This window comes from Buteo buteo, chromosome 5 (genome assembly GCF_964188355.1).
Source record: "Buteo buteo chromosome 5, bButBut1.hap1.1, whole genome shotgun sequence".
In the NCBI taxonomy this organism is placed as follows: Eukaryota; Metazoa; Chordata; class Aves; order Accipitriformes; family Accipitridae; genus Buteo; species Buteo buteo.
The window spans coordinates 18966963-18982612 of record NC_134175.1 but is presented as its reverse complement, the minus strand read 5'-3'; the positions used below and the strand labels follow the sequence as shown (position 1 = coordinate 18982612).

Here is a 15650-nt window from a genome sequence, read left to right as displayed (position 1 = left end):
AATTTGTGAATATAACAGTGAGCAAAACCTTTTTTCCCTCCAGATCATAACTGATCTGTCTGTTATCCCAGTTTTTAGTGCTGGTCCTACCATACTTGGGACCAACGAGCCAGTCAGTCTTGCTGCTCAGAAGTCTCTCCCTGCTTCCAAAGTTTCTGAACACAGAGGAGGAAGAAATCCCTATATAGCTGTGTTCTGAGATGATAGAGTAAATGCTGATAAAATCCAATACATATATCCCCTCAGGGTCACAGCCTTATGAACTGGAGGTACAATGGTTCCCGTATATCCCAGGCCTCCCAAAACTACTGTTGTTTGGACCAAGAGCTTGATTCTAACACCACGGAAACTTTCTTGTGTGATACTACACACAAGTTAATGGGTCACTATTATGTTTATCTCAATTAAGTGGGAGTTTATAGAGCAAAAATGATTTTTTTTTTAAATTGAAAAAAAATACTTAAAAGATCTTCCAAAACAAGTAAATGGGAACAATGCCCCAAGTAATTCTATTAAAGACTTTTTGAAATATTTAAATGGAGATGTCTTGTAACAAGGGATTAGAAATGCTATCATGACAATTTGCTGGCCGATCTCAGTAAATGAAATAAAACAGATTACACCATTGGTTCAAAATCTGTGCTCAGTGAGTAGTTACTAATGGCCTTTTGATGAACTGTGATTATGGAGCACACAAGGTCTTGAAAGGGTGGCTTCAATGTCTCATTCTTTACATTTATTTTAAACTGTGCTTGAAAATTGAAAGCACAAAAGGAAGTGGTGAAATTGCGGCTTATACTGTTTTGAAAGGAACTGCTAACACTTATGAATGCCTACTTCAAAATACAAGGATCTTTGGTTTTAAAAAAAAAAATAAAATTCAGTAGACTAGTACACTTAAAGACAAACAAATACAATACACCAACTAGGAATAATGAGATAGATTTGTAGGACTGTAATGGAATCAAATCTAATATGAATCAACAGTACAGTGCTAAGAGAGTCTTTATTTATGCTTGGTCTTTATTATAGGAATAACACATAAGAGAAAAATACAGGGCTGGGTTTTTCTGCTGCAGTCACAGGCTAACTAAAACAATGAAGGTGATAATACTGAAGAACTCTCAGTCTATTAAAATGTGTCATAAAACCAGTGTTCAGTTGCTCTTCATTGCAGGAAGGATTAAAGTATTTAGCTTAATTTGCAGAAAATGCTTAAAAAACTATTAGGAAAAGCTTTCTATTTTAAAGGAAGGGAAGTAATGGAGTATGTTACCTATTGAAACAGGTTCCTCAATCACTGCATGTTACGTATTAAAATAACTTAGACTGCTCTGCAAATACTTCATTCTTCACTCAACAAGGCTATAAACTAGATGACTTCTGGAGATGCCTTGCAGCCCCACACTGGTATAATGTACACAATATATACACCTTATCCTCACTGCATGTTAACCTTCTGGATATTACTAAAACCCATAGAATGTAATAATTTTATATCACTTCAGGAGTCATTTTATTTTTAAAGTATATTCAGTAACCATAACAGTCAACAACTGGTAAGATTTTAAACCTAAAAATAATTTAATCTTGAAATTCTATCTTCATGAAATACATTTGAGTAAGTTTTAGAGTAGTTAGTACAATGGAAAATTTTTACTTGGAATTTAACATATCTATAGCAAGAGGAGCAGTTTTCTTACATGAACTAATAAAACCGCTGCCTCCTATAGGACATTTTAAGTTTTACAGCACTCAAGGGAATTAAAAAACATCCCACCAGTGTCTCTGCTTGTTTACAGTTTAAACCTTGGTTTTATAATGCTTTTGTAAGGATATTTTCCTCATGCTTGAATTTAAAGCATCAAAAACCCCAAGTTTTTGTTTTGATGAACAATGATGTTTTTCATTTGTTTCTACAGAACTTTCATTTCATTATTTGCAGAAAAAGTAACTGCATTATACAAAATAAATGGTTGCAGAATACTTAGCCAGCAAGCTTGTATGTTGCCAGCAACAGTACTGTACGTACAGAACTTTAACTAGTATTTGATAATAAGTGTCATTTAATTTGTTTAAAAAAAATAATCAAAACTGGAATCAAAATACATTTTCTTAAGCTACAAGAATCTTTATTCCTCTCAAACCTTCATAGTATACTGAACAATTTCAGTTAAGTAAATGCCAATCTGAAATCAGAAAGGACCTGTATTATTTTAAAGACTTTACTACAGTATCTGTATTACTGTGCACATCCCTTACCTCTTACCATCAAATTCCGTCACTGGAATGGGATAATGTTCTCTACCTGGCATATCCATGTCAAAAAACTGAGCTTTATATAGCCTGATGCACAACAGGCGACCTACGAGAAAACAGTTACTAAATCAGCCATAAGGATTGTTTACATCAACACCTAACTGCTTACATCAGTAAAATGACCAATAGAATTGCAGCTTCAGAAGCCTTACCAATGATCGGCAAACGTGGAAGCTGAAGTACAATTTTGATTTCATGTTTAATAGTGCTTTGCCTCTTTATACAGATCATTTGCACGCATCACAGCAAATTAAACCAATGTCTAATGAGAAGCATCCCTCAGGGAATAGTTTAAACCTTCTCAGGTGAATCTGTTTTGATCATTCTTCAGACTGCTATTGTGCCATCCAGAAATGCCACCTAAAGGCTATGCTGCCCTTACAATTAAGGTATCTTGTGCCAGCTTGTACAGTTCAGTATTAGCAACAAATATTCTTACAGCATAGTCACTTGAGAATTAAGTACTGAACTCTGTATTGGCCTGGTCTATAAGAACTACATAGATAATCAAGCAACAATGTAAATCTAGACAAACATTAACTCCTGGAGCAAGCATGTTCTTTCCTTATCTCTGATGCTAATTTTAACCAAGTACAATATTCTCTTATAGTTTATTAGCTGTAAAGACATACAGATGCATCCATTCCAAGACAGACAGCAGACTAGAATCATGATCTCTAATGAAATATTCTTTATTGACAGAGTACCAACATCAAAATCAGTTCCCCCATGGACATAAAAATACTCATTCTGTGCATCGTGAAAATGCTGACATTTGAAATTTGGTCCAAAAAACCTGCACAGAGGTAGTTCTCTTTCAGTTTTAACTCCACAAGATAAAAAAAAAGTGTTTGGTTTTTTTTCTTTAGAAGTAGCAACGCAACAATAGCTTAAAACACTAAAGTTATTTTAGTACTTAATATATAAAAGATATAAATATATTATCATTTAAACATAAAAAAATCTACAAAATATATCTGGATGATATAAAAATATCAATGTCAAATTTGAATTTTAAAAATCAGTAAATTTACAGTTTTCTTACTTGAATATGGCTGAAGATGTTTACTAAATTTGGGATTTCCATCTTCTTTCTAAACCCCAGTAAAAATGAAATCAGAGGTCATTAACTTGAGGTACTCTATATTCCTGCAGATAGCTATGATTTTTTCCAATTGTTTCTTCAGAAGCTTTTGCTGAAGAGCTAACCTCTGCTGCAGTCTGGTATGTTATTGTGTCTTAATAGGCCTCTGTTGATCTTATCACATTGGTGAACCTATTCACTGCATCAAACCTAAATATATTTTCACGTAGCTCAACTTGTGTAGTGCCAACTGTCAATTTAAATAGCAGATTACCAGCATATAGCATAAAGATTTTTTTTTTCCACCTGTATTGTTTGGGTTGTAAGTTGGATCTTCATTCGTATTTTCATCATAGGTTCCCCATAATCATGTTTAGTGGAAATATCAATTAGACCTGCAAAATAGGAATGAGTACAAAAATCTACAAGATCAAATGAAACACTTCAGAACACTATCGTTGCCTGCCATAAAAATAGGTTTGTACCATCTAAATGTAAACATTATTAATTTTTTAAAATGTATTTGTCAGATGCACTTCGCTGTTGCATCTCTAACCTGGCAGTACTTTTATTAATATGTTGGGAATTATTAGTTCTATGTAAGTTAGAAAGTCAAAAGATTCTTTAGTCTCTAACACCACCTTATTTATTATATAGCAAGGCAACTAATTTTAAATCTTAATTACACAGATTTGACAAATAATATAAATAAAACTATTTAAAATGCTGGGGGGGGAAGCATCTATCTTTAGAGATGTATTTTGAAGAATTCATAAGCCTAGAGCTCTTGTTATTCTTAGAGAGAGCTTCCAAGAACTGAAGACTTCTGAAAACCTGACCAATCACTTAAGTATCACAGTGGAAGCTGAGGTCTTTTGGAAATGTGTTAATTTACAGTAATTCATATCAGCTTATAATTTTGCGTGACAGCCAATGATCTATAGTTTTTCAAGTAATGATCCCAGCTTTTAGGAATGCCACGTATCAACTACATGCAATATTAGGTGTTTTTTTAATAGGAATGTTTTTTTACTTACCTCCTGAACAATACTCAAAAAATATTTCCATCTGTTTGAGATTTCCCATCTGTATCAATGTTCATTTCAAAGCACCAAAACTCTAAGACACATTTCCCTGAGTATGCATGCCCCAAACTTCTACCATGTAGTCAAAACTGATCAAAATTAGTCCAATTTATCAGCTGGAGGAACCTGACAAGAAGTGCTGCGACGGTAATTTGCATCTGAACTGATGACAGGTTTAAACAGCAGATTCCAACAGCCAATTCTCACAAAATCTGATGGACTTCTTAATAATACAAGGGCATATCTGAATGCATCAGTGCTAGCAAAGTTGCTGTCGGGGTACATGGGGTTTTTTAGCTGGCCCAGCAGCCTCTCACTGGGAAGCTCTACTGAGCACTGTATGTCATCTTTTGAAGCCAACCAACTAGAGGACACTGTAGTAATTAATTCTTGCTACTTCTGTCAGACTTCACAAACAAGGCACTAGCATTTTTCTGTGCTACCAAGTTTGACAAGCAGGTTGCCTCATCAGTTTATTCAGCTCTGGGGAACATCTGTCAAGGCTGAGCATTCTTCAAGAATATTCTCCAGTTTCTAAAATACAAAACTTAGAGAGGCTAGCAAATAAAGAAAGAGAGGGAATATTATTTAATAAAGAACTGTACTAGTATTTGCAAGAAAAGAATAAAATTCTTAAGGACAAGATTAAAAGACAGTAACATTCCTGTAGGTTGCTCCAAAATGTTATAGAACGTGACTTCAATACATCAAGTACTTTAATTTCTCCCCCCTATGGAACCAAACATTTGGTCAAGAAACTCCATAAATAATAGTAAGTGTACTATAAATAACAACGATAAATTAATTTCTCAAGAATAACTGGATAAATGGAAAAAATTGCCAACACCAAATGATACGGTTTCTTTTTAAAACTACTACCTAAAATTATTTAGAAGCCTTCCAAAATTATTTCTCATGTTTCTCTAAATATGAGGCCTCAGTTTGGCAAATAAATGATTTGCCTGGGTACAAAAAGCACAACTTTTTGCTTAGGGTCCTACGTGACACATAACTTCTAGAATCACTCCAACACTAATACAGAGATAACAATAAACAATGTCACATTTCATCAGCCTAGTGTTCCTCTTGGTCCAGTCTCCACCTGCTTTGGAACATGATGTAAGAACTCTTGCAAACACCCCAGGGTAAGGTACTAGGGAGTCAGTTTTCCTCAGAGCACCAGTAAGAAATCTGCCAGCGCTTTGAAGCAGTCTGAAATTTAAGGTTTTTTAATAAGTATTTCTTCACAGACTTGACAAATTACTTTGAAAAAATCTACTTACACCCCTAGAGATACTTTGTAGGAATAGATACATTATATTATGCTTTATATTACGCTTTTTTCTGGTAGGACTTTTCCTTTCTCTACTTAATTGGACATACGTAAAAACCAACTGTAAGGTAGCATGTTGAATACTAAGCTCCAACCTTACCAAAAACACTGGAGCACGCATCCAGTTTTTCTTACATTAACTTTGCAATCCTTCCATATACAATTAGAAAGACAAGCTTCTCTTCAGAGGAATTCCATTCATATTTTTATTTCAACCCCATGATTGTATCCACATACTCACCCAGCCTGCCTTTTTTTTTTTTTTTTTGGAGATCTTTATTTTGTTTTATTCAAAAGAGATCTTCCTTGAAGTAAACAATGGATGCTTTGCAAATTTAGAAGCAAAAGTAGCAGAGCTAAAGCTAAAGGACAGTCAGCAAGCTAGGGAGCCAATGAGGGATGAAGAACTGTCTGGAGGGAGTTTCCCAGTTTCTCTGGGAGCCGAGGGAGCCTGAGGCTGGGGACCACCAACCAACCAGCCCTGCAGAACTGGCCAAGGGCTGGGAGGCTGCACAGGATGGCCCCAAAGCACCCAGGGTGTGTGTGGGGTGTCCCATTTCTGAAGTAACGAAAGGGCAAGCATGATGCTTGGAGGGCAGATCTCCAAGAGGCGACAAGGCCAGAGACCCTCGGCTCTTTTTGGCTCTGGCAACCCAGACCAGCTCCTCACCGCACCCTCCCTTCTAAAACCATAACCTGAACCCTCTCCTAAAGCATAGCTGCAAGACCAGCCCTGTTCTACAACAGAGGAAAATCTACTGTACTGAATTCAATATGCGTGACAGACTGGACAGATTCAATACGCTTTTTGTGACACTGATATTGATTAGGAAGGGTGGGAAAGCCAACCTTTGGCTATTCACTCTTCCCCAGAGCCCAGTATTCCCTTCCCCACCGAGGATAAGTGAGCCTACATGTATTACTTTGACGATTAATAATAATAATGTGTAAAAAACCAGACCAAATATTCTAAAAAAACTCCAAAGATTTACTGAATTTACATACAGAATAAATGCAACATCTCAATATGTAGCTTTATTATTCATCTACTGAAAATAACTTCAGTCTGCTGCATGTGTCAGATGCTTTTTCGCTGTTCCTCTCTAGTTTTGCAATCCGAGATCCAAACTGTACAGCCCTTTTTGGCAAAATAGTCGAGGCTGTAAGGCCAAACTCCTTAGCAGCAAGGCGCAGAATCAACTTCTCACCAATTCCTCGAGGTAAAGTCAAGTCAGCTTTTTCTGAGATGGGCAGAGAATTGAGGAATGAAACAACATCTTCATCAAGAAAAGGAAACCTGAAAGGAAGATATACATGGGGAAAGACCCTTTAAAAACCTCATACAAATAATCTTGGTTTTCCCCTTTACCACATGCAAAGACTTAAAAGTCTGTATCAATTCCTAAATATAGATGTACCTTAGATGTTAGTGTCACAGTACAGAGGCAAGTCTCCAAAGCAGTTACACTGTCTTGGAGAAAGGAAACATAATATATCCTGTTAAACTCATAAGCCTGAAAGTTTTCAAAAGTCAGGCAAAGAAAAGAGTAAGAACAAGCATCAGAAATGTTGAGTTCATACAAAAGTTAAGAAAAATCAGAAAATACAATGGAAGAGCAAGACAAATTTTAAAGTAACACTTCTCAAGATAACTTCTAAGTATTTAAAAATACTGTATGAAGCTACACTGTAATTTTGAAACAAAAATATTTACACAACAAATTCTGACAACATTCCAAATTCCAGGCGTTCATATCTAACCACATGCATGATTAGCAGCATTGCCTGTCCACCACTGCAACTGTTTTTTTGCTAAACTGAAAATGTGCAACTAAGAACAGGTTTGGAAAAACACTGGCTCAAAGATAACACGAAAAGACCTTTTATGCACGTGAGTGGCCTCTGCTACACCTAAAGAATGTTTTGCAAGTTGGTGGTAGCATGGAGGAAGTAAGCACAAATCAAATGATTCTTTAACTACTCTGACTTAACAACCAGGAAATGCAGTGGATATTGATCATGCCTTTACTGCATGGACAGGAATGCGTGGCTTCTATGTTATGTTGTCATTTTCCAAAAGTCACTCCCCAAATAACCACACCAGAACACTTCAAAGTTGCACAGATGACTGTTCCACTTAAAATCATAAAACCAACTTGATTTTGCCTATTTCAACATCTGTTGCTGCTTCTTAAATCTTCTAGATAGAAATCCAATGTTCAAGTTGCTAAATTTCCTTAAGTAACTCTTCCACGGTACTACAGACCACTTTTTAAAAAAACAAAAAACCCCACAACACAGTACACATAATGAAACTGCAACAGAACTTGAGACAGTAAAATGCACGGAAGTTTCAATTAAGCTTTCTGTTAGTGTTAAAATCAGAATCTAACTGGCAAAACCAGTTTTGCTTCATGTTAAAACAATAGTACCTGGCTTCTTTCCCATGATCACCAATAATCCTGTCATCTCTACCAAGATTTCTAGAAGAAATGCGATCTAAGTCCACTTCAAGTTCTTTATTCAGACCTTCTAAGCCATATTTTTTGAAGCAAACACGATGTCGAGAATACCCAGCAAGCTGTTCATCTGCTCCAATTCCTGTAAGCACAACCTAAGAAAGCAGAATAAAAGAAATTTTTCTTAGTATCTATACAAGCTAATAATATGTAACAGATCTTATAGACGTTTAACTACATTTTAAGGAGTATAACTTTAATAGACATATTCTCAATACATTACCTATCATGATGGGATATGCCTTACACATTTACAGAGCCTGAAACAGTTCCAAATAAAGTCACTGGAAACTTGAAATAGGTTCACAATCAGACCTAAATTACAAACATTTCTACCGATGCAAGGAAAAAACACCAAAATAATGTATGCATCACAATACACCAGTATCTTTGAAGAATGTCTTTGTTAGTTTCTGTTACAATAAACAGCATTTGTTAAACACCAGCCTTTATCAAAAAATTGTTGCCAAAGATCATGTGGTATGTTCTAAATAGTTATCTAAATGTACACCCAGATTACTATTCCTTTACCAGCTACTGGCTTGGTAACAACTGCATTACACAAAGTAAAAACGTCTCATATTGTTCTGTCTACTCAATAAGTACATAAAATGTTACGAAGAGAAAAAACCACTACTATATCTGGTCCATTACTGTGCCTTCAACAGCAATTCACTATAAAAGTGGAAGTCTCTTAACATAAATAGTCAAGTGTGTTTTACCACCAGGGTGTGACACCAGCTAGTGATCAACTAATTTTTTACCTGTGCACAGTAGTAAGTAACAGATGGGAAAATGACACTTTCGCTTTATGTTTTATTAACTCATGACTCATTTCAACATATTCTGGACCTAAGATGAATTTGTATGTTTTGCAAATCTGAGATGTACATCCTTAAGTAGATCAGTCAACTAAATCAACTGTGTTCTACAGTAGTAGTTTTTAAGCAAACTATTGCATTTGTTGGAGGTTTTTTTGTTGGTTTTTTGTGGTTTTAGGATCTAGCAATTAGTAGTAAAGTAACAGGAGCCTCAAAAAGCAAAGGCAGCAGTGGACTGCAAACTCCTGAAACTAAAATAGCGTATTCTTCCCTACACAACCCATCAGGAAATTGGGAAGCGAGAAATGGGAATTTAAGAATCAAATTCCCAAGAAAATCATCTAGTTAGTAAGAAGATTTTACTTAATACTACATACATCAAAATAAGTTACAAAAAAGGAAAGAATGACTTTTTTTAGTTCTGCCCTTCAATCATACTCTAATTACAAAAAATTCCAAGTGGTCATCTTTTCTGCCATTATTATTTGCTATTTTGTCACATAAGTAGCCTGCCTAAATAAGAAGCTAGTACTTTTACAAGGGATGGGATGCTGGCACAAAACAATACTACTTAATAATTCATTAACATTTATCTCTAAATTTGTTAACCTATTCAGTTTGGACTGAATAGCTGTTACCCACTACTGGAGTTCAAACACCAAAAATGCTAGATGATGGTTATTATTTTTTTCCTAGTCATATTGTTGCTTATTCAAGCTCAATGAAAAGCCATACACATTACATGACAAAAGAACTGAATGCAGTTTTTAACTCCAGAATTAAACAAAGATTATAATTACAGAATATTCTACATTCTGCCACTGAATTTCAGAAGCCTTGTGAGTATTAAAGAACCCTGCTGATTTCTGAAACAGAACTGGTTTTACATTCACAGGTCAAACATAAGGCAGAAAACAATAAAATCAGTACCTTTGCAGGACTTTTATATGGTTTCAGTTCTCCTTGGTTACTAATAAAACCCTCCCCTCTGGAAGCAAACCAAAGTGCACAGCCAATGCTGTCATCCAAAACTGTATCCAGTGGATAAATTAAGTGATTAATGCATTGTTGTCTCATTTTTTTCAATTCCTCTAGTGTAACATTAATTTCTACAAAGTTCCAGGTTCTTGAAGGGTTAATGGCTTCTAATTCTTTCAGTCCTGCCCTACCAGTGATTCTGTCAGGAACATCAAAGCAAGATAAATGAGCACCATTTTTAGCATCAAGATCTTGACAACTTTCTTGAGGACAAAGCAAATCAAGCTTTACTTCCTGGTTGGTATGTTTTTTAGCAGTGCCCTTTTGCTTAGCTTGTTCTTTTATCATGAAGGCTACATTGAGAAGATCAATTGGTTCTTCCAAAGGCACATGTTTATCAGCAAGGGCTGCAATAACCATAGAATCAATGCCACCAGAGAAGAGCACCGCAACATGTGCTTTCCTATTAGACATGCTTGGAACTTCTCTTGTTTTCTGATCTTCATCTCTAAAGAGAGATAAAACCCGTCTCTTCACCGCTTCATTTAAAACATCAATAAACTGACAGACTAATTTTTTCTTGGGTTCCTCTGCAAGAAATCCTTGAAGGGTTTCTACAGAAACTGCATGGATAATGTTGCTAGTATTAGTGCCTGGACATTCACCTAAAGCTTCAGAAATTGTTTTATTTAAGGGGATAACTGGTGCTCTGAGACATAGTTTTGATTCATTCATCACAAGATGTATGTGGTTCGGTAAGTCTTTTGAAACTTGGTCCAGAACATTAAGGAATATTTCTTCTGCTGTTTTCTCTGTGCAGCTGTACTTCCAAGGAAATAATGTTAAAGACAAAGATTTAGTAGTTGCACAAGCTCTGAGATCAATTTTGAAAATTCCAGATGCTGGGACTTCTTGCCATTGGTTACCTGATTCAGAATAAACACTTACAGATGTGAGACAGAAAGCACTGTCAACCTCATTACTGAATTGCCAAAGCAAACTACGACGACCAAAATAATCTCTACCAAACCATAAACTGTGTCTAGAAGCTTGATAATAAATAAAAGACCACGGACCCCGAAGTGATGAAAAGAGTGACAAAATGTCCGCTTCACTACTGCACAAGGCAAGGTGATGAAACACTACTTCGGTGTCATTCTCTAGATCTCCTACATGCACGCCATTGAAAATTTCCCCATTCCAAAGAAAAATATTGTTATTGGCATCTTCCAGAGGTTGAGGAGTCACCAGTCCTCTCAAGTGAAGTACATGGCCAGAAAACAGACACTCATAAGAGAGATCTGACACAGTTTTTATCAACTGTTGGCTACTGTCTGGTCCTCTTCTTCTAAGACGGCAGAGTATGTCTTTGTTAAAGAAATCATGAATAGCATGCTGGCTACACAAGGTAACAACGCAACAAATACCACACATTGTGACTTTGAATTCAGATGGACTATTTCTTGATTTTAGCCTTTTCTGAATTTTCCATCTCCTGATGTGCCTTCTTTAATTCATCTAATGTATCTGTGTAAGAGAAAAATACACAAATAATCAGTTTCATAAACTAGTAAGTTTATGAGTGAATTTATGAATAGGTAAGTTTAAGAGCATATGTAAGAAATGAGCAACTCCAGCCACTTGTTCAATTAAAGAGATAAACATGAAACGCTAAGTAACAAAAGTGCTATGTTTGTGTTACATCAATACTATACCGCACTGTAGCTTATTCCTCTTTAATTATACAAAGATTATGATTTTTTTTTCCTCGCAAAGAAAGCTACCCTACAAGTATAAGAATTAGGGGAATGGCCAACTGTTGCCTATATAATCAATATGATTTACACATTTGTAATGATAAGAAGAGTGAACTGTCAATTAAAGGGTCAACACTATTAACTCAAATCAAAGGAAAGAAAATGAAAGTAGCAATTGTTCATTGCAGAAAATAAATTTATACTTCTAAATTTATACATTTCTAACATTCGTTCCATCATCAAGTCTCTTTATCATCCGTTCTCCTATCTTTATAATCTCACACATCCATTCTTTCAACTACCTAAAGATTTCTATCTTAACCTCCAGTTTAATTTGTCATTGTCTTCCCACTCATCCCATGCAGTTTTTAGACTTTTTTTTGTTTGGGTTTTTTTTAAGGGACAAAGTGCTGTACAGCTTCCCAAAGGGCACTGAGAATAGCGACTCCTTTGTTGGGCAGATGTTCTCCCTCTTCCTACACCTTCAGCACTTGCTCTTTTATCACATCCATGTATCAAGTGGAAACACTTTTATATTTATCCAATCCAGAAAAACAAGCACTGTCTGAAGTCTACTTTGTATTTGATACACAGTTGACAGGTTTTAATTTTAATATACCTTTGAAATCATTAACAGCTACAAATATGGCTTTTAAATAGTTAACTACTTGATCAACTTTTACACTGCAAACTTACTTTTGCATTGAGATAGCGTTTCTGTTCGGTCTACAAGGAAGAATATGTTGCTATTGGGTTGCTGCCTATAAACTTTCTGTAAAACAAAACCAACACTGCATTAAGTCAAAGCAACAAAGTGTGGCAACCACACTGCAACAAAAGCTGATGTAGGTCCACCAAGATACCCCTTCACTTTTATGACAGAAGGATAACTTCTGCCTTGACAACACCAACATTCTAATGTTGTACCACCAAAAACATTTCATGGTCAACCAATGACTATTCTGCTTTTCTCTTTTCCTCACACATGAGGGATCACATTCTATTTTAAAACACATACACATGGAAAGTAAGAATACTTCATAAAGTCTCCTGATCAACTCAAACATCTTAATGAAGTAACTCTGATAAAACATAAAGAGGCAAAAAAACCCCACAAGGTACTGTATTACACTGCACAAGTGTACATAATCAAATAATTTGGAGGACAAATTATTCTGAGAATAGCAGACCACGTCTGTATTAAAATCCATATTAAATGAAAAGACAGCGTGCTCTGATTTTGCTTCCCCTTTTGTCTCTATGCTTATTTCTCTGATGCTAAAATTACATAGTCAAAAGCAAATTTGTAAATACTTACCCGGTTCTTCTTCAAATTAGAAAGCTCATCAACTACAACCTTCTGCTCTTTAATCTGAAAGGCAAAAGATGCACTTCAATTTAATAATTAAAAATAAACTACTGTATTGTAATCCTGGTGGTGAACACACTGATATTTTAAGACAGCTACATGCATTTATAGTTGCTGTTCTCTGAATGGACCGTTAAAGACAAAGTGGAAGTAGATATAAAAATGAAACACTTAACTGTTCTAAAAACAGGTTATCTTGCATGGATTGATATTTTCTCCTACCCTCAAAAGCAATCACCACTGAGAAGCCAGAGTACCTCTAGCTATTTATAACCAGAGACCACATTTTTCCCCCAGAAGAAAAGAAAACATGCACACAACTAATAAAACATCAAATAACTTTAGAAAACAAAATTTAACATAATATCTACAATACTTTATATTACAGGTATTCTCCAGATTCAAAATGAAACCACTAAAACCCCAAGACCCCTAAAACTGTATTAAGAGCAACAGAGGCCTTTCTATTGCTCCGGAGTTTTGCACGACCTTCCTTAGTGGGATTTACCACTCTGGTCAACTGCACTGGCAGAAGTGGCAGGTATTGCCATTTGCTTTTACAGCAGCAGCTACAAATGCCAAAGAATAATCAGGAGGACCATCATAAAAGCTAAAAATAGAACAAAATCTGGTCATCAGGCACTTAATGCTTTTTGTTAGAAACAAACAATATGGTTTTCTTCATTCTTCTTTTGTGTCTCCTAGAATTGGTACAACAGCAGAAAGCTGCCACAGAGCTAGGTTAGCCAAACTGAACGTGGCCTACAGAAAAGACAACTTTTCCAGCAGCTACATCAATGTCTTGTATTTACAATTCCAGCAGTGTCATCTGTTGCTACAGACTAAACCAGCCACTTTAGCGCAACAGAAATTACAACCTGCAATGCTTTTATGTTCTAGCTTTACAGCTTCCCAGGCAATCAAAGATACCACTGACTTCACCCAATACGGCCATATGTCATTTTTTGAGGGAAAGCAGTTCCCTAGGACTTGAGAGATTTCACACTAAACAAAGCTATTGGCACCAGGGAAACCAGAGCAGATTTATGAGGAGTGCCAGCCTCTGTGACTGAAATCCTTTGGGACTTTTTGGGTAGATACAGCTGAAGCAGATACTACTACAGAGAAAAACCTCACTGCGACTCACCTGACATTTCGAGCTCAACTTGGAGCAATAAGAACCCCAAAACCCCAATCTGACAAGAGAGCTAACAGCGGCGCCGACAAGAACTGGCTACACGACAGAGGCTCTCCTCCGAGCCCTACAACGCAAACCCCGTACCACAGGAGCCCCAGCTTCCCGACAGGACGCACCCTCCGCTTCCTCACGCTGATCACGCCCGAGGTTACAGGCTTCGCGGGGCCGCCGCCGCCCCCCCACCCGTCGGCAGCACGGCCCCGGATGTGCCTCAGCCCGCTCCACGCAGCCGAGAGCGCCGCGGGGATACCGGGGGCGGGGACGACGACACGGGGCCGCGGACTCAGGCGCCGCCGTTAGCCGCACCGCGGCCCCCTCCCTCTCCCGGCAGCAGGCCGCCTCGGCTCACCCTCCGGCTCAGCTCCTCCTTGCGGCGCAGCTTCGCGCTCTCCCCCTCCTCCTGCCGCGGCGCGCGGCCCGACATCCCCCTCCCCCCAGCGCGCGCCCCGCCGGGGACCACGCGCACAAACCCGGTCACGGCAGCGGCTACCGGCGACGGGGGCGGCCCAGGCGGCGGCGCGCGCGCATGCGTGCGGCGGGGCCGACGCGGAGCGCCAATCGGCAGGCGCAACTGAGCACGCGCCAACCGGCAGGCGCGAGCGGGTGCGGCGGGGCCGTCGCCGTCGCCGTCGCACCTGAGGCGGCTGCCGCTGGTGGTGGGGGGGGGGGGGGGTCGGGTCCTCCCGGTAGCGGCCTGCCCTCCGCACGGGCAGCGGGCGACGTCCCGGCCCAGGGAAAGAGTTCCCGGGAGTCATGCGCTGGCGGTGAGCCGTCTGCTCGTCCGTCAGAGCATTGGCAGGGCCAAGGTGAAGCGAGGGCTGGAGACGACGGGGCCGTGTAGAGCGTGAAGGGGAAAAAAAGAAAAAAAAAAACCAAATGAAAAAGAAGAGGAAGCGCTTTGCCTCGGAACTGTTTGGTGGGGTGGTGGGCCCGAGTCAGGCAGCTTGCTCTGAAATACCTTTAAATAAAGGAATTCCAGAGGAGAGAGGAATTCTAGAGTATTTACGGATATTAAGATTATACGTTTTCCTCTTTGGTAGGATGGTCTTAATCTTTCTCTGTCTCTTCCAGTCTACTGTCAATACGTGGCAGTGATGCATCTGTCTTCCCGTCTTTATAAATATGTCAGGGAAGAAGTTGTTTAAGCGGCAGGATGATGATAGCGCAAGGACAAATAATATTACTGT

At 38.1% G+C, this 15650-nt stretch overlaps 2 protein-coding genes across 2 annotated transcripts; both read right to left on the bottom strand.

The window, feature by feature from the left end:
• Positions 1-6788: 6788 nt before the first annotated feature.
• Positions 6789-11573, bottom strand: ASNSD1 (asparagine synthetase domain containing 1). Its single transcript, XM_075027979.1, has 3 exons — positions 10092-11573; positions 8254-8435; positions 6789-7118 (listed from the first exon to the last, which is right to left on the bottom strand). Exons 1-3 carry the CDS (start codon positions 11571-11573, stop codon positions 6860-6862), a joined length of 1923 nt encoding a protein of 640 aa, XP_074884080.1. The 3' UTR covers positions 6789-6859.
• On the bottom strand, positions 11465-14943 carry ASDURF (ASNSD1 upstream open reading frame). The gene is made up of 4 exons (XM_075027980.1): positions 14813-14943; positions 13215-13268; positions 12593-12668; positions 11465-11666 (listed from the first exon to the last, which is right to left on the bottom strand). Exons 1-4 carry the CDS (start codon positions 14885-14887, stop codon positions 11596-11598), a joined length of 276 nt encoding a protein of 91 aa, XP_074884081.1. The 5' UTR covers positions 14888-14943; the 3' UTR covers positions 11465-11595.
• Between the last annotated feature and the right edge of the window lie 707 nt (positions 14944-15650).